This window comes from Balaenoptera acutorostrata, chromosome 3, assembly GCF_949987535.1.
Source record: "Balaenoptera acutorostrata chromosome 3, mBalAcu1.1, whole genome shotgun sequence".
Taxonomy (NCBI): domain Eukaryota; kingdom Metazoa; phylum Chordata; class Mammalia; order Artiodactyla; family Balaenopteridae; genus Balaenoptera; species Balaenoptera acutorostrata.
Window position 1 is genome coordinate 60,786,828 of NC_080066.1, and position 26,583 is coordinate 60,813,410.

Genomic DNA, 26,583 nt, shown 5'->3' on the forward strand with positions numbered 1-26,583 from the left:
GCCAGAGGAGAAGGCCTTTCCAAGAAGAGAAAGGGGAAAAGGCTCTGCTGGTTAGCACACAGGCCAAGATGCTATAACAAGAAAACCAAAAACACAGGGACTTGATTAAACAAGGTGGGGTCAGCAGTTAAGGCTTACATGGTGGCTTGGGGCTGGTGGGGGCCCAGCATGCTTGTTGCCAGCCCTCCCTAACTGAAGACACCTCCCCACCACACCTACACACCCACCTTCTAGTCTTTGGGAAGAGGGAAATAGGAGGACGAGCCTAATCCCTTAAAGGTCGCAACCAGGAGGTGGTACACAGAGCTTCTCTCCTCATAAGCCATTGGCCAGAACTTGGTCACATGGCCACTCCAGATGCAAGGAAGGCTGGGAAATGTAGTTTTTATCTGGGTGACCATGCTGAAATTCCAATTATTGTATAAGGAGAGGAGAGAGATTGGGAGTGGGGGGAAGTCAATGGGGGAGTCAAAGCCACATGCAAAGACAAGGCAAAGGAGAAAGAACTTGCATGTTTGTAGATTTGCAAGTGGTTTGTGACATGACAGGAGTGCAACAGATGACTGGAGAAGGAGGCAGGGTCCCGAGTATCATTCCAAGGATTCAGAGTGTATGTATATGTAACGGGAGCATTGAAGGTGCTTAGCCAGGGGCTGGCACAGGCGGTGACGCAGACCTGAGCTGGGGCACTCAAAGCAGGCGTGGAGAGAGCACGTGGGCTGAGGAACACTTAGGGGATGGTGAAGACTTCTCCCATTATTGAACAGGAAGCAGAGCCCTTGATTCCGAGCTCTGGAATCCTCTCCGCCGGGAGGAGGGGGCAGGGAGAACAATAACCATAACCTCTTTTCTCACTTCCTCTCAGACTGTTCTTCGGATTGTGGTGCTCGGGATCTGGGATTACATTGAAAACAAAATAGAGGTAAAGACCAATGTCCATCTGCACCCCCCAAGCCAACCATCCTGGAAGCCAGGAAATGTCACTGTCCCATCCATCCCAGGGTGGGAGCCATCAACAAAGGCCAGCTCCGTCCCACACTGGACACAGGAGTCTGTTCAGCTGTGCCTTTGGGTGGGTGGGGAGAGGGGGCAACTGAGAAAGTTTCCAGCAAAGGAATGGTCTAAAAAATCTCCTTGATGTTCTGCAAAATTTAAAAAGTTATTCCTTTTTTTTTTTTTTTAACATCTTTATTGGAGTATAATTGCTTTACAGTGGTGTGTTAGTTTCTGCTGTATAACAAAGTGAATCAGTCATACATATACATATATCCCCATATGTCCTCCCTCTTGCATCTCCCTCCCACCCTCCCTATCCCACCCCTCTAGGTGGTCACGAAGCACGGAGCTGATCTCCCTGTGCTATGCGGCTGCTTTCCACTAGCTATCGGTTTTACATTTGGTGGTGTATATATGTCCATGCCATAAAAAGTTATGCTTGAATCATTTTGGAAAGCTTTTGAAATGTGTTTTAAAACAAATCCACTCTAAAATGGCCCCATGATCAGAGAGCTGAGTGGGGGAACCATAAAAGTGTTTCTCAGCCTGGGTTTCTGCAGAGCAAACTGGTTGCTCTGTTTTGTATAAAGCAGGTGGGGTGTGGTGGGTGGAGATGAGGTGCGGGGGAGGCTGGCTGACCCCCAGAGTTTGGTGCGCACAGGACAAGGCAAGGCTGTCAGTGTCTGCTGCCCACTCCTTCCTCACCACCCCATTCCCCACCACACACACTTTTTAGCCTCTTTGGGCCAAATGCTGGGAGCAGACATAGAGGCCTGGCCTGTGGAAGTCTCAGACCAGGCCAGGCTGGAACAGGCAGATGGAAGGGCAAGGCCCAGAGCTGAAGCGCAGGCTGGGTCCCCTTCTCTCCCACCTTTGCCTCCATGCAGGGTTAGAGACTCAGCACCAGCACCAGATGCAGATGAGATGTGGGCTCTGGGCTGTTGCTTTCCAGGGGGAAGGGACCTGCCTTCAGCCTCCACTGCCAGTGAGGGATTCAGTGAGGCCAGCGCAGGAAACCTGCGACACGGGATGCAAGCCCCATCCTGAGAAGGGACAAGATGCTGGAGACATATGCTTGCAAAAGAAGCTTGGAACAGCCCAAGGCCGTCTGAACCAAGGCTGGCGATGGGCTGAGGTCACTTGGAGGAGAGAGAGTGCTCAGGAGCACGTCTGGGGTGGGAGCCCCCTAAAGACTAAGGAGGGTCACGAGAGGCAGCCAGGGATGGGGGTGAACTTCTGAGGGGGGTGCAGGGGGTCATTGGCCAGCCCCAGCTGCTTTGCCTGACCTGGCCTCTGGTTCCAGGACATTCAGGAAGTTGGCCCAGGGCACTGAAATCCACCTCCTCTCACAGGTGTTTGACGGGGCTGTGATCATCCTGTCCTTGGCCCCGATGGTGGCGTCCACTGTGGCTAATGGGCCCAGGAGCCCCTGGGATGCCATCAGCCTCATCATCATGCTCCGGATCTGGCGGGTGAAGAGGGTCATTGATGGTGAGTGGCCCGAAAGGGGTGAGTTCGAGGCAGGAAGGATGGTCTCTGGGGTCTCTCATCCCCTTATCGGGGTACCCTCTCCCTGGTTCCCAACCCCATGTCCCACCCTGTGAACACTGTGGGGTTTGACATCTTGTCAGGGAGCCCCTAATCCAGAGTCCTCATCAAACTGAGATGTGATCGGGTCCAGCTTTGTAAGGCCCACGCAGGAAAGGCACTGGGAGATCATCTAGTCCGTTCCTCTCATTTCACAGATGGGGAAACTGAAGCCAAGAGGGATGAGGGTCACACAGGAAACCAGCTCTGACCAGCAGTGAAACCCAGGACCCCTGACTCCCACCTGTGTTCTCTTAGCTGTTCAGCTTCCCCCATCTGCACAGGCTCTGCTCTTGGCTCTGTCCCTGAGGGGCTGCCACTGGCTGGGAGCTCATGGGGCCCTGTAATCCAGAGTCCAGGCTCTCTCTCTGGGTCTCAATGTATGTCTTTTATAAGTAGGATCCACTGTGAGTAACAGAGACTCAGAATAGCAGTGACTAAAACAAAACAGAAGCTTATTTTTCCCACATGAAAGCCTGGGCCAATAAGGTAGGCAGTAGGCAGTTCAGGGTCAATAAGGAGGTAGGCAGTCCAGGGCCAATGAGGAGCTTCTGAAGTCATGATTCCAAGTTCCTCTTATTTTGTTGCTTTGCTGCACATAGCCTACTTTCCAAAGTCACCCTCACTGTTCAAGATGGCTGCTTCAGTGCCTGCCATCACATCCTCATTTCAGCCAATAGGAAGAAGGAAGGGAGGAAGAAGATAAAGAAGCAAAAGGAAAGCCCCAGCTGCCTTTTCTTTTTATACTTCTTTATTGAGATATAGTTCACACACCGTAAAACACACATTTAAAGTACACAATTGAATGCTTTTTAGTATATTCATAGAATTGTGCAAACATCACCAAAATCTAAGTTTGGAGCATTTTTATCACTTCAAAAAGAAACCCTTAGCTATTAATTAGCAGTCACTCCCCATTCCCCTCCAGCCTTAAGCAACCACTAATCTACTTTCTGTCTGAATAGATTTGCCTCTTCTGGACATTTCATATAAGTGGAATCATATATGTGGTCTGTTGTGTCTGGCATCTTTCACTTAACATAATGTTTTCAAGGTTGATCCATGTTGTAGTATGCATTAGTACTTTATTCCTTTTTATTGTCAAATAGTATTCTATTGTATAGATATACCACATTTTATTTATCCATTTTTCAGTTGATGGACATTTAGGCTGTTTCCACTTTGGGCTGCCATGGACACTCATGTACAAGTTTTTGTATGGACATATGTTTTCATTTCTCTTAGATTCCTGGGAACGGAATTACTGGGCCATATGGTCACTCCTAGTTGAATATTTTGAAGAACTCCTGTTTTCCAGAGCAGCTGCCCCATTTTACATTCCCACCAGCAATGTGGGAGGGTTCTAATAGTTCCACTTCCTCATCAACTCCAGGTGCCTTTTAAGGAAGGCTTCTGGAAGCCGCTGCACAACACCTGCACTTGAATCCCGTTGTCCAGGATGTAGTCTGATGGCTTCTCACAGCTGCAAAGGAGACTGGAAAATATAGTCCTCATACCAGGCAGCTGTGCACACAGCCAGAATTAAGGGTTCTTCTATCACAATGGAAAAGGAAAAGAAACAGTCCCCATCTTAGTCGTGATGGGTTAGGGTTCTAGCCCTCTTATAGTTTCTGGGTGCTGTTGGGTACCTGACACCACCGCCCCCACCCCAGATCTTTCAGGAACCACACCTGGGCCTGAGCCTGCTGCTGGCTGGATGCTGGAACCAGCCCCTCCCCCACCAAGCCCTGCCACTGCCAAGCTCCTCACGGGGCTGTCTCTGTCTTCCAGCCTACGTCCTGCCTGTGAAGGTGGAGATGGAGATGGTCATCCAGCAGTACGAGAAGGCCAAGGTCATCCAGGACGAGCAGCTGGAGAGACTGACGCAGATCTGTCAGGAGCAAGGGGTAATGCATGGCCACTCTCAGTTCTGCCCAGTTCCCTCCAGGGCTGAGGACACTAGTGGTTTCTGAAGTCCCCCAGGGTACCAGAGCTGCAGGTGCCCTGAGGTCAGCGACCTCCTCCGCCCATTCACAGACACATGGGGAACCTGAGGCCCAGAGTGGGGAGATGCGTCTCTAAGGTCACTCATGCCCAGCCCAGCCAGGCCTGGACTCCACCCTGTCTCTAAGGCCAGGCTTCTTTTCATCCCTCTGTGGTGACCAGTCAGCTCTCCAACCTTAACCGGCTGAGTCAGCCCCTCAGTTATCAGGGTCTTCTGGGCACGGTGGTCTCTGAAGCAGGGGTCGGATTCTGTGAACAGAGGTTGCTGGGCACCGCTGTGGGCCAGTTGCCACCCAGGACCCCCAGACACACTAGAGAGGCTTCAGCAGCGCCCTCTGCCCTCTAGGAACCGTGGTAAAGACTCAGAGACAGGGACGGGCCCTGCAAGGCTGTGCTGGGCAGAGCCAGGGGGACGGGCAACCGGGGCTCGGAGAGGGTCTGTCTGGGAATCCAGAGGCCTCACTCAAGGTCCAGCCCCCCAGTCCTCTGCTCCCTGCCCCAGGACTTCAACCAAGTCACACGCTTCTTTGCCCTCAGTTCTTTCCTCCCTAAGATGAGGGGACCGCTCCCATGTGAGTGGGACAGACAGCCCCTTCTATAGGAGTTTAGGGGAGGCGACTGGGGTGCTCAGGAGATCAGAGGACAGCAGGGCCCTGCAGCAAGGCTGCAAAGCGCTGTAGAAACATAGCCTCAAGTGCAGAGAATGTTTTGGTACCAGCTCTGCAGGGTGGGAATGCCACAGAGCGACTAGCTCGCAAGGTGGTGGGAACGTTTGTGGGAGGATGGGCCCCAGCCCCGAAGCCCTCGCTGTCGGTCTCCAAGGGTCCTGGGCACTCACTGCCACGGGCCGTGCTTGTTCGCACCCGGAGCTGCTTCTCCCACTAAGCTGGATGCTCCCCTAGGGCAGGCTTCGTCCAACTCGTGTTTGTCCCCAGCCCAGCACCCCGTACGTGTGGGTCTCCTGGCTCCCCAGCCCCAGGCTCTCGTGGCTGGAGGAGGCGCTGGAGGGGGTGGGGAGTCTGTGGAATTACCCCACGGGGACACGCGGGCCGTGTCTTCCAAGTCATCCCCTTGGAATGTCTGTCCGGGAACACTTATCTACTTGGGGAACACCACGGCCTTTCACTTCAGCACAAAACGCTTATGAGTGACAAGAGGGGCCATCAGGGGACACAGTCCCCAGGGGCACATTGTCCATGGGGTCCCAGGAGTGGGGCCATCTACACGGAGTGCTAGGCTGGGAAGAAGAATGCTCCGGTCCCGAAGCAGTTGGCATCAGCTTCGTGCTTACCCGTGCATCTGGTCAGCCAGGAGTGTGGACAGGACTGGCGCCTGCCCTCACGAGGCTCTGGGTGACTCGGGGCGTTTAGCAGGCCCATGATAGACAGCAGCAGTCCCGTGTAATGTGTGCTTCAGCAGGGACACATCGGGGGCTCTGGGGGCGGCGGGGTGGACGGGTTTCCAGAGGCGCTGACATTGAGCCACGACCCCCTGGAGAAGGGCACCGGGTAGAGGGGACAGGTGAGGCACGAGAGTGGGCATCGTGCTGGGGGAATCAAGGCCGTTCAGGGTGTGAGCAGAGGGAGGGAGTGGGGGGATTTGGAGGCAGGCTCGGGGAGGCCCCGCAGGGCTGACCAGGGAGTTTGGGCTTCATCCAGTTGGGAGGGAAGAAGCCTCGAGTATTAGAAGCAGGGACGGGGGGATTTGCTCAGATTTGAGTTTTTGGTGGATCTTTCTGGTCGCCTTTGGCGGACAGATGGGAGAAGCAGGAGTGGAGAAGGGAAGCCCGGTAGAGGCGGTAGAACCACCAAGGGGAACGGGGCCTGGGCTTGGGGCAGAGGGAGGTGGAGGGGTCAGGGAGAGGACAGCTCAAGTGTCATCCAGGACCTGGCCAGAGCGTGGTCAGGCAGCTCTCAGTCTGCTGTCTAACAGGAAAATGAATGCTCTGCTTTGCTGCATTTGGCCACGTGAAAGACACAGACACAGCGCCGCATCTGCCCTCCATAAATACATGGCCACGTTAACAGCCCACGTGCTGCGTGGCTGAGGGGAAGCTCTGATGGCAGGCCACCCCTCCTGGTTTCCACTGTGACCCCGTCCTGAGCCCCCGGGGACCCCACATTCCTGCCGTCCCGGTTCACGTCACCCTCTATATGTGGCCTCCTTCCCAGGGGTCTGGGCCAGAGGGAGACTCCCTTGGATTCTGCACAGGAGAGAGCCAATAAATAAAGACAGATTCCCTCTACGTACTGACATCTGGAAAAGAGATAAACAGAAACAAACCATTTTAATTTAAAAAACACCTGAAGCCTGTCATCTTAGTTAAGACAGCAAAAAAGGGCCAGACGGGCTGGATTCCCAGCGGTCTGCCAGGGAGGCGGGAGGGGCTGGCCAGAGCCGCACGCTGGGTCACTGGGTTCTGCAGAGAAACCATGAATGCTGCTCTCCCAGAGCCGTGCCGACTCCACAGGGTGGAGCACATAGACACCTCATTTTCAGCTGGATTTTAAGACCAGGCTTGGGACTTGACTGAGCAAAAAATGCCCTTAAAGAAATGTGAATGCTGGCTCGTGGAATGTCAGGGATGGCTAGACCCTTTGAGAGAATAGTGCCTGGAATGGTTAGGATGTTAGGGACAGACCTGAGTGCAAAGCCAGCTTGGCTACTTGTGACTTTGGGCACCAAGGGGACCTCTGTGGACCTTGGTTTTCCTAATCTGAAAAATGGGGATAGTAGTACAATCCTTGAAGGGTGGTTGTGCGATTGCTTAGCCTAAAGCCTGGCACATGATAAATCGTGACTCTATGGGAACTAACCACCCATTTCTCCACGTACACCCATTTTACAGATAAGAAAATTGAGAAGTGGTGACTCGCCCAAGAGCACAGAGCTAAGAGAGGGCTTTTAGAGCCTGGAGTAGATCCAGGTGTCCTATCTGTGAAAGGTGTTCTTCCCCAGCCCACCTTGCTTCGGGCCATGTTCTAGGACATTTTTCTACCCATGTCACTTCTCAGGGCTCGGTGAAAACATTGATCAGATTGTGCACCAGGGTGTCTTTAAACCACTGCCTGAGGACAACTCTTCTCTTGCAGGCACAAACCTGGCTGCCCTCAGCTGCCTCAATAGCATTTCCCAAGAGTCTCTTGCTGCTGCCCTCACTCCCACCCCACCCAACCCCATTCCAGGTCATTCTGTTCATCTTTGTCACAAACTCTTGCTGTCTCTGTCTCTCCCAGCTGGAATTCTTAGGGCTTAATGAAGCAATTTCCCAACTGAATTTGTACATGCTACCTAAGAAATTGAAATTTACCCAAAATTCCAATGAAATGTGTAGAATCTCAGTTTAAACGAAACACTCACTTTGCGTTCACCTTGCTCTCTCCCTGGCATGTATTTGTATAACTATTTGCCAACACTTCACTCATCTTAGCTCTTTTTAAAAATAAACTTTATTTTTTAGAACAGTTTTAGATTTATAGGAAAATTGTGACGATAGTACAGAGTTCCCATATACCCTGTACCCCTTTCCCCCATTATTAACATCTTACATTAGTATCATGCATTTGTTACAATTAATGAACCAATATTGATATGTTATTATCAAGGCCCACACATTGTTCAGATTTCCTTAGTTTTTATCGAATGTCCTTGATCTGTTCCAGGATCCCATCCAGAACACCACATGACATTGAGTCATCATGTCTCCTTGGGCTCCTCTTGGCTATAAAAGTTCCTCAGACTTTCCTTGTTTGTGATGGCCTTGACAGTTTTGAGGAGTTCTGGTCAGGTATTTTATAGGATGTCTCTCTGTTGGGAATTGACTGATGTTTTTCTCGTGATTAGATTGGAGTTCTGGGTTTTGGGGAGGGAGACAGAGGTCCCGTGCCATTCTCATCCCATCATATCAAAGGTACATACTGTCACTATGACATCACTGTGGATGTTGACGCTGAGGTAGTGTTTGTCAGGTCTCTCTGCTGTAAAGTGACTCTTTAAATTCATCCTAGCTTTTTTAGAAAGCTTAAATTGCTTCTTACTGTGACCCTGTGGAGACTCTTGGGTGACATGCTTTGCCAGCTTCTTGCATGAATATTTTGCACATTTTATCTTCTGTGCCACATGGCATCTCATTCTCAGCACAGGCCACGCCCAAGGTGCCCCAGAACCCCCCTGTGTTATAGATGAGGGGCCCCTGGATTTGGCAGACGGAGGAATCTGAGGCCAGTTAGGAGATCAGGATGGTACAGGGGTCTCTTACACCTCATTCTAGTCCTTTTCTCCCCCCGGATCACACTAGCCTTCTGGTCTTCACAGGGAGACAGGATTCAGTGCTTCCCTCGTTCCCTCATCTCTCCTGCCTACTGGGCTCACCTCATCCTTAGCAGATTCCAGCCGGAAAGAGGAGCCCAGAGGGGCCAGGGTTGGGGCAGGGGGAGGGAGGGGGACCCTCTGTTGGTCAGTCTCACCTTTCCCAAGCCCTGGCTGACCTTCTGCAGCCTTCTTCCAGATGGCTCATTTCTGTGGTGGAAGCAGGTCGCCTCAGACCCTTGCATTCAACAGTCCTTTGGCTGAAGGTCATTCCCTTTCACTTTTATTTTGCTCTGTATCTGGATTTTGTTCTCTGTCCGTCCAGCCAGAACTTTCTTAGGCAGACAATTTTCATCTCTCTGGTACACAGATGGATTCCAGAGGTGGGGTGCTAGTTCCTGTCCTTCAGAGAGATGGTAGGAACTTTTTGTCTCTTTCTTTGTACTGGCTGCTTCAGAAATCAAAGCTGTTTTAGATGCAGTGGTTAAATCAATGCGATGATATATTCTTCCAGCTTGTCTTAAGAAACCACTTCTGAGGTTTTAGTACATCCCCTGCCCAGGACCTTGCTCTGATTCCAAAACACATTCTGAAGTCCCCATTGTACTTGCACTTTGCTCTACAAGCCTTGCAACAACTTTTGGTCCAAAATAATACGATCCAACTCAGCTCATGGTCGAAGTTTGTTTCTCTCCCCTGCTGGGCCCTGTGGGACCAGTTAAGTTCTTCTTCCTCAGCACTGTCCACCCTGAGACCACTGGCAAAAGACCCAGGGAGGTGGGGCTCAGTCTAGGGTGACTTGAGGCCCAGCAAGGAGGCCAGTGGAACTCTGTGAGCCCCTTAGGTCAGCCTTAGACCTGGGGCAGGCGGTGGTCTCTGAAAGAAGAGTCCTGTGCGGGGGCAGCTTGGAGGGTGGAAAGCATCCTCTTACCGTGGGAATCAGCAAGTGAGATTCTAACCTCAGCTCCACCAATAGCCCCCTTAACCCCTGGACCTCAGGATCCTCATTGGAAAGATGGAGGAAACAAGGCTTACGTCACAAGGATGCTGTGACTATCAGATTAATTCAAGTAATATATAAAGTCTGGCCCACTGGAGTCTCTCAGTAAATGTTAAAAAAGAGAGAGAACAAAAATAATACTAAATCATTTATATAATGGTGACCATTTACAAATGCACTGCCGCGTGTTTTAGCTCATTTTGACTTTGATGGTCAAAGTTGGCAGGCTAGGTATTATTAATCCTTTTATAGATGGAAAGGCTGAGTCTGAGAGAGGCTGCTGCCTGCCCAATGTCTCACTGTGTGTCATGGAAGGAAGGGCTGGGGTGGAACTCAGAGTTCAGAAATACCAGAAATAGGGCATCTGTACAAGTCATGTTAGAATGAGTAACACAAGCTGCTCCATTAAACAAATCCAGACATCTCAGTGGCCGAACACAAGAGGAGCGCATTTGTCACCCACGCCGCAGCCCAGTGCAATTACTTTGGGGAGGGGGTAAAGGGACACTGTTCCACACAGTCACTCTGGTCTCCAGGCTCTTCCCATGTCATGGCTCCTTCTTATTCTAAGTGTTTGGAGTTTTCTCCCTTCAGCCAGGGGTTTAAGAAAGGGAGGGTGGAGAATTGTGCATAGATTTTTACTGGCTGGGCCTGAAAGCGGTGACATTGTTTCTGCCCCCATTTCGTGGGAGGACTCAGTTACACAGTCACACCTAAGGCACCAGATGCTGACAAAAGTAGTCTGAGTGCCCAGGGAGAAAGCAGTCACCTGCACAGTCACCTAACAGGCTCACGATGTTTCTACCTCCATTCCCCCCTTCCCACTAGCAGGAGGTACCATCACAATGATTAATCCTTCCTGGATGATGCAAGTCTCCCTGGCCTGTTTCCTGAAGAAACAGGACGATAACCTGGACCCTAAGCGGTAGGCATTCCCACTGGAGGCAGTTGGGGGGCGGCGTCCACTCCACCGTCCTTTGAGGGCCAGCAGCCCCTTCAGCAGGTCCAGAACAGCAGGAAAGGGGTTCTCTCCTGGCTCTGGGGGTGTCGCTTGATGCTGGCTCATTCCAGAGAGCCCCCTCTTTTCTTGCAGAGGCCACAAGCCCCCAGCTCAGCACAATAGTCTTTGTTACCCGGATTATTCAAGATCCCCACTGTGGGAAGTGAATTTTTTTTTTTAAACATGGGCAGTGATTTGTAAAACAGCCGATAGCTTTAATGACAAGCCTATTTAGCTGATAAAATTAGCCATCAGAGGAATAACTTATGTTATCCTTTTGCCATAATTTAAATTTATGGCCAACTACCAGTCATCTTCACAGTGGATGGAAAGGGGCCAAGGTCGAATTCAGCTTCACCCTGCTCCTAAATCATTAGTTTGCAACTGTCTCCTGAGTTTTATTGTTACCAACAGTGGCGAAACTAATGGAAATAAACATTGGATGCCATCCCAATAGCAGATGGGTTTGAAGGCAGGGCAGTCTGTGCAGACAGCACTAATAGGATGGAAGAAAATTATTGCTATTGCATTAGATACCATCGAGCTTCTGGCCAAAGTGTGCATTGATCAGGCCAAGGCCCTGTCAGTTGTACTTCACAAACCAGACCATTAAAGGCAGAGATGGGCTGGGTGTGCCCACCCTGCCGCCCCCGGGGTCTGGCCCCGCCTGGGCATGCATTAAAAGCCCAGCCCAATGGAAGGGGCCTGACTCACTCCAGTAATTCACGCTGAGGGCTTCCCTGTGGATCCCAGCAGATCTGGTCAGGTTATCTGATTAGAAATACTTAGCTAATAATGTGCATTAAGAAGGGCTGTGACTGCACTTTCCTTCTTCCCAATCACAGGATGGTCTTTTTTTCCCCACTGGACCAGTTTGCCAGTGGAAAATTTGCTTCATTTTATCCTCAAAGCCACTGTGCACTTTCTCTCCCAAAGGCCCAGGCTCACGTGAGCCTGGAGAGCCTGAGTGCTATGGGTGTTTCTCCTTATCTGTGTTTAGCAGTTTGACTATAGGGTTTCTAGGTGTGGGATTTTTGTATTTATCCTCCTTAGGATTCTCTGAGTTTCTTGAATTTGTGGGTTGGTGTTTTTCATTAGATTTGCAAAGTTTTTGGCCATCATTTATTTATTACTTCTGTCCCATCCTATCAGTCTCCTTCTGGAGCTCTAATTACATATGTTAGACCTTCTACTCATGCCTCACTTTTTCCTTATACCCTATCTGTTCCCCCATTCTCTCTCTTTTTTCTTTTTCTGGATGTAACTTTTTTTTTTTTATAAATTATTTATTTTTATTTTTGGCTGCGTTGGGTCTTCATTGCTGTGCATGGGTTTTCTCTAGTTGCAGCAAGCTGGGGCTACTCTTCATTGCGTTGTGCGGGCTTCTCATCGCAGTGGCTTCTCTTGTTGCAGAGCACGGGCTCTAGGTGCACGGGCTCTAGAGCGCAGGCTCAGTAGTTGTGGCACACAGGCTTAGTTGCTCTGCAGCATGTGGGATCTTCCCGGACCAGGGATCGATCCCGTGTCCTCTGCATTGGCAGACAGATTCTTTTTTTTTTTGTTTTTTTTTAAATGGATGACCACAACAAAAGCAACAATGATTGCAATTACCAAACACGAAAAACACTCATGCTATGTCATAATACTGACATTCAGTCCAGTAATCCTCCACTGTAACAGCTCCTTTACTTTGCAGTGAAAATTGATTTGTATATTCTTTGCCTCTGAGTCCTTGTGGGATTTTTTTTTTAATTCAAACAGAAAGTCACAAAAATTATAATCATCCTCATCAGTTCACTCAGTCCCATGTAATTAATTTTTTTTTCATCTTGATCTTTTGTTAGCACTTTTATGAGTTCATCAGTTTTTCATTAGAGTTCTGAAAATGCTTATTCATTCAGTTCAGCAGTACAGTCAGTTACCAGAAACCTGTACTTGTCAGAGTCTTTTCCATGAATTCCTTGAAGATGAAACCCTTTTATAGGAACATATTTGCAAGAGCATCACAGTACACCCAGAACTGTCTGTAAATGACAAAAGACTTAAAAATGACCACGGTTAAAGATTTGATGAAAGTTCATAATAATGCAATTGACAAGGAAATTTAGTTATTTCTGAGATATACATTTTAAAGTAATAACTACAATTATGACTTATAACATTATACCAGAACATATAAGATTTTTAGAAATTTCATGTAATGTCTGAAACATTTATATTAACATATTTCCATACAAATAACCCAATGAAAGTTTAATATTAGTTGTTTTGTTTGTTTGTTTGTTTTATACTGCAGGTTCTTATTAGTCATCAATTTTATACATATCAGTGTATACATGTCAATCCCAATCGCCCAATTCAGCACACCACCATCCCCACCCCACCGCAGTTCTCCCCCCTTGGTGTCCATACAGGCAGACAGATTCTTAACCACTGCACCACCAGGGAAATCCCTGGCTGTAACTTTTAATATTTTTCTATAGACCTATCCTCAAGTTCAACACCCCTGTCTTCTACTGTGTCCAGTCTGCTGTTAAACCCATCCAACTGAGTGCTCAATTTCAAATATTGTATATTAAGGTCCTAAAAGTTTCATTTGATTCTTTTTATAGGTTCTATTTCTCCACTGAAATGCTACAACTATTTTGTCCATCTTTTCCCATACTCTTCTCTAACTGCTTTATGATTTGATAATCAATCACTTTTTCCTGCTTGTTTGCATGAATAGTAATTCTTATTGTGCGCTACGCATTGTTGATGCATTTTAGAGGTTCTGGGTTACGTTATCTTTCTCTAAAGAGTTGGCTCTCTGACAGTGGGGCATTTCCGTAGGAGCAGGGGATGGCCCTGAAGACAGCACCAGGAATTAACTGGCTCTTGCACTTTGTTCCCTCCCAGTTAGAGTTCCAGAGCCAGCACAGAGCTTGTTATAGACCAGAATTCAGCTGCTCCGTTAGCCTCATTGAACACACAGTGAAACTGAGGCCCAAAGAGGAAAGGAGACTTACCAGAGTGAGGGAGGGGTGATGGGCCGCAAGTTGAGGCTCCTCCTCCAGCCCTGGCTTTTTCCCCACATGGGGGCCCTCCTGCTCTTTCCTGGCCCCCCGTTACCATCAAGCTCCCCCATGTTCTGTTTGAGCTGAGTCACTTCCATCTCTCCCATAAGGCTTCAAGTTCCCTGACACAGGGTCTGGGGGGCTGGAAGCCAGAGACATGGGTTCTGGACCCAACTTTGCTCTGATGCACCATGTGGTCCTAGCCTGTACCCCACGCTGTCCCCCAGCACAAAAGCCTCCTGCCCATCATGGGGCCTCAGTTCACCCATCTGACTGAAGAGGCCCTGCTCTCCTAGGACCCCTTGACCACCCTTCATCAACTGGGGAAGCACATGTGGCCATGTTCAGCATATGGGAATCAGGAGCCAGGCTCTGAGGGTCCCAGCTAGAACATCCAGACGGTCCCCTGGGCTGTCACAGCCAGTGACCAGAGCTGAGAGCCATTTAGCCCATCTGCAGTGTCTCCGTAAGGAGTCAGCCGTTCCCTCTCAGGGCGAGGGATCAGAGCATCCGGCTACCCCACACCCTCTGGGTATGCAGCTTGTAAAAATATGTCCCCAAAGCAGGTTGCCTCCTCCCTCACCCCCATTCCAGTCCATGCCCATGCTGACACTTGTACCTCCTAAATGGTCTTCATCTTCATCTCCACTGTCTCTACCCTAGCCCAAATTCTGGTCATCCCTGGCCTGCACTGCTGCAGCAGCCTCCCAGCTGGTATTCCCATGTCCGCCCTGGCTTACCCCCATCCAATTCATTCCCCGCTCGGCTATCAGCACCGTCCTCTCAAGATGCTCATCTGAATCACCACTCCTCCACCTCCACCACTCCACCCTTCTGTTCAGAAGATTTCAGTGGTATATTGTTGCTCTTTAAATAAGGGCTGAAGTCCTTATAGTGTCTTACCATGGCTACAAGGCTCTGCCTGGTGTGGCCCCTGCCGACCTCCCCCAACACCTCTTACTTCCCAGTCTCTGTCTCCCGGACACACCGTGCCTCCTCTCCCACAAATGTCACCCAGAGCTAGCCCTTAGAACTCTCCTGGGACATTTGTTCCCTGCAGCGCAGCAGACAGTGCCTGTCACTGGGGCCACCCAGGACTCACTGTGAAGCTGGGAGAGGCAGTTTCATTCCAATACACATAACAGAATTTTAACGTTTCCCTCGCCGCGCTTTACCTGACTTCTCAGTGAATGAATGAATAAAGGAGTGAACGGGGGAACTACCATACACTCGGGTTCATATTTCTAGCCTAAAACTTATTTCAGTGTACATGCCTATGTCTGCACATGTGGGCTTGGGGCTGGACAAGCCCTGGCCTCTGGCGTCTGGACTGAATTCCAGTGGGACACTCATGGGCAGCTCTGTATCAATTACAAGTTATCAATAATGCATCTGTTCAGAGTGGCCTAGGAGGCCATTAGCTAGGGCTGCTGGCCCTGATGAGCGGCCTTGGAGAAAGTGGGCTGGGTATGCCCATGGGAGGTTCAGATCAGCCTGGGCAGGAGGGGCTCCCAGCCCCAGCAGAGCTAAGGAGGGTTGCCTAATGGGCCCTACGTGACATCTGAGACATTGCTGCGAGAAGGGCGGCTCGAGCCCTCTCCACCTGCACAGAAGGCCACTCTATAATAAGCTAGCCTCGCTTTCTCACTTTCTGAGACCAGTGGCCCCATTCGAGTACTGGGTTGTTGAGATCCAGGTGTGAGCCTAGTCTGAGACCAGAGTTAGGGCCCAGTGTGTGATCAGGATGTGGTCTTAGTATGTGACTTGGGTCGGGACTCAATGTGTGACCAAGCTCGGGGCTCAGTGTTGGGGCCCAGGCTTTGCCTCAGCTTTGGGTTAAGGTTGGGGCCCAGTTTGTGGCTGGAGTTAGGGCTCAGCCTGAAACCACAGAAAAAAGCTGGGCAAAGCTGACTAGTTTCACACATTGATTTATTGATTCATTCAGCAGTATTTACCGAGTGCCTTCTGTGTACCAAGCAACAAAACAGGCAAGATCCCTGCTCCTACAGAGATTATATTCTATATTCTATTCTTATATAGATTATATTCTATATCCCTGCTCTTACAGAGGGGTGAGGGTGGCAGTGGTGTACTGGAGCTCTCACTGACTCGTGAGAGCCAGCTGTGCACATTTCTTCACAATTCTGCATGACATCATGTCGGTAGTTCAAAATTGGCCATGGTGGGAGTATTTATACCAGAGATTAGCATGTACTATAAATCAGGCCTCTTTTTTTCTATACCAGCACACTACTGCAGCTGAAGTGACCGACCACACGTATTTATCTGATCTCTTTCCCCAAACTCCACCGAGATGATAGTAAAGAAAAAAATCATAAACACATAAGAATTAAGAAACTCTTTAAGTCCTGTCCATCAGGACAAAGAGGATACAGATTTCAGTAGATTTAGGGAAATGCAGAGTGATTTAGCAGAGTGGAGAATCTATAACTAAAGTGTCTGAAGAGGTGGATAGTGAGGGAAATGGGCTAATTCCCCCGTCAGTACCCTTGAGAGTTTGGGAGCAATGGGGTGAATGTGAAGCTGACCACAGGGGAGAGGGGTTGGCTAGAAGTCTGTACACATAATATTTGAACCCTCCACGTCCCCTCCCAAATTCTGCACAGCCAGGAGACCACACTCCCCCATCATACAAGATGCAAGAGGTTCGTCCTCTGCAGAAATTGAACCAGAGGGCTCTGCAGGTGGGCACTGGGTGAGGCAGAGGCCTGGGGAGAGGTGCAGGGCTGAAAATGAGGATTAGGTGAAAGTCCTTTCATCTAATGGCTGGACCCTCTGCCCCATTTCCCTGCCCTGCTCCCAGCACAGAGACAGCCAGAGGTGTGTCCTCAGGCAGGAGGCTGATGAACTCTGGGAAAACCTGAGTGTTCCCAGAGACAAAATTTGTGAACATTGACATTGGGAAGTGGCCTCGATGCCAGTTTGCTGCCTGGCCACCCTAGTGTTAGTGAATGCTTCAACTGTGTGTTTCACTTTTGTCAAAAGAAAAATAATAAAACATTAAAATAAAAATATCAGAAGGTGCTAAGTGCAATGTAGAGAATTCAAACAGAGTGATGTGATGGAGTGCCTGGGTGGCTGCCTTAGGTCAGGGGTCGGGGAAGGCCTCCAAGAGGGGGAGCCAGCCATGTGATATGGGACCAGAGGTCCCTGGGAAAGTGACCCTGAGACCAACACACACTTAGTGTGCTTAAGGAATGACGAGAAGGCCTGTGTCACAGCGGGAGGTAAAGGGAGAAAGAATGAGATGAAGTGGACCAGGTAAGCAGAGCCAGAACATGCACCTGTTATGTAAGCCAAGGGTAAAAGTTTGGGTTTTCTCCCACCCGAGGTCTATGGACAAGGGGGTGACATGATCTGATCTAGGTTTACGAGAATCCCTCTGACCCCTGTTGGCAAATGGACGGTAGAGGGCTGTAGGGCTGCAGTCATCCAGGTGAGAGCTGGCAGTGGAGGTGGAGGGAGGTGGGCAGGCTTGGGGTAGCACTTAGGGAGCTGGACTTGAGGGCAGATTGGATGGCAAGGATAAGGAAAAGTGCGGAAGCAAGGGAGGAGACTGCATTTTTTTAGATACAGCTAAAATGAGATGAAAACACCTGAGGAGCAGGTGTGGGGATAGAGTGACGAGTCCTGTTTAGGTTGAGTTTGTGACACCTGTGACCCAATTCTGTGTTGCTGTCAGGTAGGCAGTTGGAGGTGTGATCTGACATTGCAGGGAGGGGCCAGGGCTGGAGATTGGGATCATGGGCAAGCAGGTAATCTCCTAGGTAGGGAGCTCAGGCCCGGAGACTCCCTGGGACTCCTCCACCCGCCTCCCTGCTTCAGGCCTTTGGGGGTTTGACTGGAGGTTGTGGGGTTATGCAAAAGCGATGCAATGTGTGTTTGGAACACTAGGTGGCAGTGAAAGATCTCCTTCCTCCTGAGCCCACAGCCAGGCCCTTCAGTGTCAGACCCAAACTTTGCCTTCACCCAGATGGCCCAGGGAGGCCCCCGAGTGTGAACAGCCGTCTCAGCCACAAACTCAAGAGGCATCTGGAAGCGTCTCTAGGAAACCTTCCCCAACAACAACAAAAAATGAAACCAAAATAAAAATGTGTGCAGCTTTTTACAAAGCCTTTATGAAGCCCTCAAGCCCTCAGAGAGCTCTGTGGAGTGATAACCCCTATTTTACAGATAAGGAAACCAAGGACATATGGCAATAAGCCGCAGGGTTGGAACTAGACTCCAGTCTAGTCTGGCCAGCCCTCGGAACACCTCCTAGAAGAGGGGATATGGGCGTTGCTGGAAGACAGATGGGTCAGGCACAGCCCAGTAAGCCACGATGGGCTCCCACCGGCTAGTTACACTGACCCTGGATATTGCGGGGTTTCCCGTCTTCCACTAATCATCAGTGTGGGACACCAGAATAAGGCTCTTGGGTGGCACGTTTAGGCAAGTAACTAGAACGAATCCCGTTCCCTGAGTCCTCTTCCACCGATGCTCTTCCCGAAAACCACGGCTGTGCTTCCTCTCACGGCCATCTTGTCATCACTATGGGGCCAGACTACACAGTATCCGAGGTGAGACACAGGAACATGTTTTTTATTACTCGGAAAAGGCTCCAGAAACGTCAGAGACTTTTGCGACTAGTGTCGTTGGGAGATTTGTAAGGAACACCCCCTCCAGCCTTTGGATGCTCAGCCCATTCCAACCCCGCTCCCCCAAGAGCAAAGCGCCCAGACGTTGGGCTCGGGCCGGGTCCACGCTCCGCACCCCGCCCCTGCGCTGCCCACCACCCACCGCCCCGCTCTTTCCTGCAGTTTGAGATACGGCAGCTGCGGGCGCACCTGGCGCAGCAGGACTTGGACCTGGCGGCCGAGCGCGAGGCGGCGCTGCAGGCCCCTCACGTGCTCAGCCAGCCGCGCAGCCGCTACAAGGTGGTGGAGGCCGGCACGTGGGCCGAGGAGACCGCGGACGAGAGCGTCGTGGAGGAGCTGCAGCCCGTGCAAGGTGAGCCCGCCCACGGCCTCCCCAGTCCCGTCGTGGGGAGCCCCGTCCCCACCCCCGCCCTAGGGCTCTGTGCACAGCTTCCCGGAGTTGGAGCACGCCTCCTGGCAGGACTGTGCCCCCATCTCGGCCCACGATTGTGGCAGTGGCGGTGGTGGTGACCCTCAGATCAGTGCCCCCGGGACTACCTTTCTGAGCATCGGAGAAAGCGTTCAGGTAAGCTCCCTTGACCCGACCTCGACATGATCTCAGTGGCGTGTGCTCATTTCATGCCTGTGGGCCACTGGCTGCTTTGCGTGCACTATTTCCCCAGTCCTCGTGGTAACCGCCTGCAGGAGGCTTGACTTTCCTACTTTATGGATGAAGGAACTGCGACCCAGAAAAGTTGTCCAAAGGTGCCTCACTAATAAATGGCAGAGCTAGGCTTCCAGCCAGATGCCTAGGACTTTCCTACTGGACTGCCCAGCCCACTAAGGCCCAGATAGTAGGTCCAGGCCTGGGGCCCAGAACCTATGCTTTGGGGAATGGTAGTAAATTGATGGGCAGGTGATGTTGGTGGAGATGGGAGTGCCAGCCATACCCTAGGGCAGAATACTCTGTAGAAGACCAGCTGTGTCACCTTGTAGAGGGGAAATAACCTTTCTGGGTCTTGGTTTTACTAGCTGTCAAATGGGAACAATGCTGAGCTTTCCTCACAGGGTTGTTGTGAGGCTCCAGGAAGCAGGTGAAAGTGGCTTCCAGAATTGCAAAGTAGTCCTGCAAATGTCAGGTGGTATTATTTCGTGATTGGGGGTGAAAATACCCTCACCTGGTGATGCAGCTGTGTCCGGTTTGGGCCTTTGGGGGGTTTGGAGAGACTGTGTTCTCATGGGCTCAGGCCAGGAATCAGCCTCGGCTCAGGGGGCACAGCAGGGGAGATCTGTGGTCTTGCTGGAGCCCCGGGGGAATCCTGGGAGCCTGAACATGAACGCTCATGTCTGAGTCCTCCCTGCCCCAACTTGCTCCTGAAAATGTTATCACTAAAATGATGGTTAAGGGATTTCTTCACTTTACCAAGATATTTTTAAAAGTATCGATGTCCCCTAATAATTCGGAATACATTTTTGGGTCCACATTTTTTACCTAAAGGTAAGGGAACTAAGATTCATCAAACTCCTCCAAGAGAAGCTCTTTACAGTGTGATTTCATTTCATCCTCACACCTCCTTTCTCTCATATGGAGGAGGAAACTCAGACCCAAAGAGGTCGAGAGAATTTCATGGGGTCACACAAAAGAAATGGAGGTGCTGGGCTTGGAACCGGGGGAGGCTGTGGGATCCTAAACTCCAGCTTGATCTGGGGCCCACTTTGCCTTGGCGTGCTGTGTGCTCCCTGCCAGGACAGCGGCAGCCAGGTAGGGCTGGGCAGGTTGGGCAGCAGGAAGCCAGAGCTCCAGACTCTGCCACTCCCCGACTCTGTGACTTGGGGCTTCAGTGTTCCCTTCTGCAAAGTGGACTCACCACTCCAGCTCTGTCTGCCTTACAGGAAGTCTGGGGAACTGATGGATGTGAGAAAGCTCTGTAGGCTGTAAGGCACTGTGAACAGTTTTTGGGGAGCGGGGTGATTGCTATTATGATCTTTTGAGAGCCCTTCCAACCTTAGAGCTATAGAATTTGGAGGCTAGGAAGGACTTCTGAGTCCAGCTCTTCAGCTGATATGCTAATCCCATCTATTACGCCTGCCAAGAGTTTTACCTTCCTCTAAGAATAGGTACCCCGAACCTCCCAGAGAAGCCCGTGCCAACCCAACATCAAATGGCTCTGCCTGTTAGAAAATTCTTCCTCAGGCTGTGCTGAGGTCCGCCCCCGGCACCCACCTCTCCCACATGGACGAAGCTTTTATATATAGGCCTGGTGGGTGCCCTCCCAGCTGAGATATCCTTTTGGAGACTGGCCTCTGAGTGTTTTCTCCTCCAGAGACTGTCACCTGCACTCCCACAACCAGTCCTCAGGGGACAAGCTCTCCAAGTTCTTGCTGTCCTGCCCCTCCCTGAGCATTCCAGTGTTTCAGTCACTCAGTTCTTGGGGAGCTGCAAGACCCGGGCAGAGTGTCGAGGGGCCACCCCTGCTTTTTTTCTGGACCCAAGACCCCTGTGACAAGGCCAGAAAGCTCCTGAGCCTTGTGGTGGCTGCCTGGCCTGAGCTCTCAGGTGACCCAGGCCCACATGGCTCTGTCGAGCCCCATGTCCCTGCAGCCCATCCTTGGGCAGCGAGCTTTCTGTACCCCCTATGTGGATTTTGACATTCATTTGTGTTCAGCTGTAGCTTGTTTGATTCCTGCCTTTACTCCGGGTTCCTAGGACTTTGTAGATCCTGACTCATCACCAATTCCTTCCGGTTTTACTGCCTACATATATCGTGAAACATTCCCCTTTTCCGTCTGCTTTGTTCAGCCTTCCTTATCTCTGGACCTCGCCTGGCTCCCTGACCTCAGCTTTGCCCTCATAGGTGCCCTCTTCAGTCCTTGTCCCCCCTACACACACACAGTCATCTTTCATAAATCCTTCATGTCACTTCCTGAGTTAACACCTTGGCTGGTATCTGCTAGGGCTGCCGAAACAAAGTACTGCAAACTGGGTGGCTTAAACAACAGAAGTTTACTGTCTCACAGTTCTGGAGGCTGGAAGTCTGAGATCAAGGTCTTGGTAGGGTTGGTTCCTTCTGAGGGCTGAGAGGGAGCATCTGTTTCAGGCCTCTCCCCTGGCTTCTGGTGCTTTGCTGGTAATCCTCGGCATTCCTTAGCTTGCAGAAGCATCACTCTGACCTCTGCCTTCTCTTCACATGGTGTTCTCCCTCAGTGTGTGTGTGTCCAAATTTCCCTTTTTATAAGGACCTTAGTCATGTTGGGTCTGGGGCCCACCCTACTCCAGTGTGATCTCATCTTTTTTTTTTTTTTAATACATTTATTTATTTATTTATTTTTGGCTGCATTGGGTCTTCGTTGCTGCGCGCAGGCTTTCTCCAGTTGCGGCGAGCGGGGGCTACTCTTCCTTGCGGTGCACGGGCTTCTCATTGCGGTGGCTTCTCTTGTTGGGGAGCACAGGCTCTAGGCGCGCGGGCTTCAGTAATTGTGGCTCGTGGGCTCTAGAGCACAGGCTCAGTAGTTGTGGCACACGGGCTTAGTTGCTCTGCAGCATGTGGGATCTTCCCGGACCAGGGCTCGAACCCGTGTCCCCTGCATTGGCAGGCAGATTCTTAACCACTGCGCCACCAGGGAAGTCCAGCCTCATCTTAACTAATTATATCTGCAACAATCACATTTCCAAATTAGGAAATCATAGTCTGAGGTACTGGGGGTTAGGATTTCAACATATGACTTTGAGGGGGAGGACACAATGACTCAACTCATAACAGGTGGCATATAAAACCCTTGATGGTCTTGTCCCAGGCTGGCCACCCGCCCCCGACCCCCGCCACCTCATCTCCTTCCAGTCTGCACTCTGTCTTCACTTTCACTCTAGCCGAGTGAAACATCTTTGCCTTTGGAAAGTGTTCTGCGCAGTAGTAAGTCTCTGAGCCTTTCCACATGTTGTTCACTGGCAGGACAGGCCTGCCTGCCAAACTTCTTTTCATCCTTAAAACCTGTCTCAGAGTGAGCTCCCAGTCACCACGCCCTTCTCTTGAGACCTTATACGAACTCCCGCTAGGCCCCGAGTGTGCCAGGTCGCTCCCACACTTTATCTTCGGGGCCCACTGCGCCTGGCCCTCAGCAGGCTCCCCTTAAAGTCCGTTGCATGGAATGTAATCTGCAAGCCCATAACTGATCGAAGAACACAATAAGGCTTGTGGACATCACTTGTTTCCCTGTGGGTCCTGCAGTCCTGGGTTTTCTCTCGGAGCTCAGGGGGCATCTGGCAATAGCCTGCTCCAAAAACCACACTCTTGGCTTTTACCTCCCCATGCTGGTGCTTGTGGAATCCAGAATAAAAGAATATAACAAAACTATAAGAATATAAGAATCTTCTTTTTGAAAGTTCTCCTGGAAGTCAGTGGCAACTGTTGCCCACTTGGTCTTGCTTTCCAAGGATGGAAGGAGCAGGTTTACAGTCTCCTGGTCCCTCACAGGCCCTTCCTCCTGATGGAGCAGAGTGAGCTGGGCGAGCCGCTTCCTCGCTCTCCCTAGTGGTCAGCCTCCTCGCTCTGCCCATGGCAGCTGCTCGCCTGGTGCTTGAGCCCACCCAGTGCTGTTCTGTCTTCCGCTGAGCCCACCTTGAAACACCTGAGCTCAGCTGAGCACCTCCAGTAGAGCCACACATTCTGCAGCACCTCTCTGTCTCTCTCATCAGGAGACTGAGCTCTTGAGATAACAGCGTGGCCTTTGCTATCCCCCGGCCAATGACCTCCAGACCCTGGACACCTGATGCCACATTTGGATTCACAGGGAGTCAAGATCTGGGGTCAGAGAGTCTGCAAACAAACCAAGCCTTTAAAATAATCCCACACATTCTAGTGCGATGAAGCTTTGAGCGCCTGCCTCTCCACCCTGTTCCTTCTCTCTCTGCAGTCCCCATAGTGAGCAACTTCCAGGAGGACGTGGAGGGACACAGAATAAGAAGGGAGAAAGTGACTGGCTGCATGTGCCAGCTAGGGTGTTATGGGGTCTGTGCTGACCCTCCCGGAAACTAGAGGCGTGTCTGAACGACGCACTCAGGCCTCCCATAGACATGGCAAACATGCACCCCTGGGAGCAGGTGTCTCTGTGACACCCCCTACCTCCCAGCTCTCTAGATGCCCACCTGCCTGCCCCAGCCCACTCAGTAGAGCACAGCGCATTCCTGGTTTGCCACTTGATGGCCAACTCCCAGAGCTGTCAATAGAAAAGGCAGTGCCTCTGAGGCAGAGGGCAGAAGCCTGGGGGGCTAGCAAGTGACATGCATGATTCACAGCCTCAGATGGGCCAGGGAGACAGGGCACTCCAGCTGATCTCTCTTTGACCAGGAGCTGTGTCCAGGGAGGGATTTCCATGACATTAGAAATTATGGCTAGACAAGCTAGGGGTGCTCTGGGCCACGCTGGAGATGGAGAAAGGTCAACGTTCATTGCCCACCATGACCTTCAGGCCCGCGAGGGCCCTGAGGCTCACCGTATCACACTAGTACACAGACCATCTGGGGATTAACCTGCAGACAACAGCGATAAGTCTCAGGACCCTCGGGAGAGGGCCTTGCTGCAGGGGGGATGGCAGCCCTGGAGGGCGGGAGTGCCAGCCTCAGCCCGGGCAGGAGAAGTGGCTCCTGCAGTCTCAACAGTTGCCAGTGGGTCACAGTTAGACTAATGCTGACCAGCTTCTGTTTAAACTTGCTCCAGCACAAATCATTTTTAAAACCCAGGTGGCAAAGTTGCAGGCTTTGGGGCCTGCCAAGTTCACAGTGCCTCTGTGTAGTCATTAATACTTCCCTCCCAAATTTATTAGTCTTGAAGCTCACCCATAACTGATGAATTACAGCCCCTGGTGGGAGTGCCGCAGCTTTCACCATATATCACGGTGAGCCTCGGCGTCCCCCCATGCTGCACCAGCGCTCAGAGAAACCCCCCCAGAGGTGCACCAGGCCCGCAGAGCTGGCACCAGTGTTTAACCTTGGGAGAGGAGGGGCCTGTGTGCCAATGGAGGCAAGCCGGGGTTTCTGCCATCACTGGCCTCCTGATGTGTGTGCCTGATGGGGGGCATTGGGGACCCCGGGGAGCCCCAGAGCTGTAGAACTAGAACTGGGCAGCGAGGCAGCTGACAGGGCAGAGCTGGTGTGGGTGGTACTGAGGGAAGGAGGACATGGGTTTAAGACTCAGGGCTGGGTTTGAATCTCAACTTGGCCTTGAACAAGTTACTTAAACTCTCTGAGCAGGACTGGCTTTATGGTGGAGTGACCCATGCAGTCACCGAGGGACTCAAACTTGGTTCAATGCTCTGCTGTCACTCTCTTGAAATTCTTAATGCTGTTTTTCTTTCAGTGAGGTATATTTGACATATATAATTGACATATTAGTTTCAGGTATACTAGGTAATAATTCGATATTTGTATATACTGCAGAGTCACAGTAAGCCTGGTTAACATCCATCACTATACATAGTTACAGAATTTTATTTCTTGCGATGAGAACTTTTAAGATTTATTCTCTTAGCAACTTTCAAATATAAAATACAATATTAACTATAGTGACCATGCAGTATCATATCCCCATGACATTTATTTTATAACCAGAAGTTTGTACCTTTTGACCTCCTTCACCCACCCATTTCACCCACCCCCCAACCCCTGCCTCTGGGAACCACCAATCAGTCCTCTGTATCTGTTTCTTTTTAGTTTTGGTTCTGTTTTTATTTTCTATTTTATTTTTTTTAACATCTTTATTGGTGTATAATTGCTTTACAATGGTGTGTTAGTTTCTGCTTTATAACAAAGTGAATCAGTTATATGTATACATATATCCCCATATCCCCTCCCTCTTACGTCTCCCTCCCACCCTCCCTATCGCACCCCTCTAGGTGGTCACAAAGCACCGAGCTGATCTCCCTGTGCTATGCGGCTGCTTCCCACTAGCTATCTATTTTACATTTGGTAGTTTATATATATCCATGCCACTCTCTCACTTCATCCCAGCTTACCCTTCCCCCTCCCCCGTCCTCAAGTCCATTCTCTACGTCTGCATCTTTACTCCTTTCCTGCCCATAGGTTCGTGAGAACCTTTTTTTTTTTTTTTTTTTTTTTTAGATTCCATATATATGTATTAGCATACGGTATTTGTTTTTCTCTTTCTGACTGACTTCACTCTGTATGACAGTCTCTAGGTCCATCCACCTCACTACAAATAATCGTTTCTTTTTATGGCTGAGTAATATTCCATTGCATATATGTGCCACATCTTCTTTATCCATTCATCTGTTGATGGACACTTAGGTTGCTTCCATGTCCTGGCTATTGTAAATAGAGCTGCAATGAACATTGTGGTACATGACTCTTTTTGAATTATGGTTTTCTTAGGGTATATGCCCAGTAGTGGGATTGCTGGGTCGTATGGTAGTTCTAGTTTTAGTTTTTTAAGGAAACTCCATACTGTTCTCCATAGTGGCTGTATCAATTTACATTCCCACCAACAGTGCAAGAGGGTTCCCTTTTCTCCACACCCTCTCCAGCATTTATTGTTTGTAGATTTTTTGATGATGGCCATTCTGACTGGTGTGAGGTGATACCTCATTGTAGTTTTGATTTGCATTTCTCTAATGATTAGTGATGTTGAGCATCCTTTCATGTGTTTGGTGGCAATCTGTATATCTTCTTTGGAGAAATGTCTATTTAGGTCTTCTGCCCATTTTTGGATTGGGTTGTTTGTTTTTTTGATATTGTGCTGCATGAGCTGCTTGTATATTTTGGAGATTAATCCTTTGTCAGTTGCTTTGTTTTCTCCCATCCTGAGGGCTGTCTTTTCTTCTTGTTTATGGTTTCCTTTGCTGTGCAAAAGCTTTTAAGTTTCATGAGGTCCCATTTGTTTATTTTTGTTTTTATTTCCATTACTCTAGGAGGTGGATCAAAAAAGATCTTGCTGTGATTTATGTCCTAGAGTGTTCTGCCTATGTTTTCCGCTAAGAGTTTTA

General features: G+C 50.3%; 1 protein-coding gene across 5 annotated transcripts in view; it reads left to right on the forward strand.

Moving 5' to 3' along the window:
- The window catches only part of TMEM266 (transmembrane protein 266), a 131,931-nt gene that overhangs the window by 84,399 nt on the left and 20,949 nt on the right, over positions 1-26,583 (forward strand). For all 5 annotated transcript variants that reach the window (XM_057542076.1, XM_057542078.1, XM_057542080.1 and 2 more), the window contains 4 exons: positions 866-922; positions 2,349-2,487; positions 4,375-4,490; positions 18,772-18,961. In XM_057542076.1, coding sequence (XP_057398059.1) covers positions 866-922; positions 2,349-2,487; positions 4,375-4,490; positions 18,772-18,961 — 502 coding nt within the window. The remainder of the gene's footprint in view (positions 1-865; positions 923-2,348; positions 2,488-4,374; positions 4,491-18,771; positions 18,962-26,583) is intronic.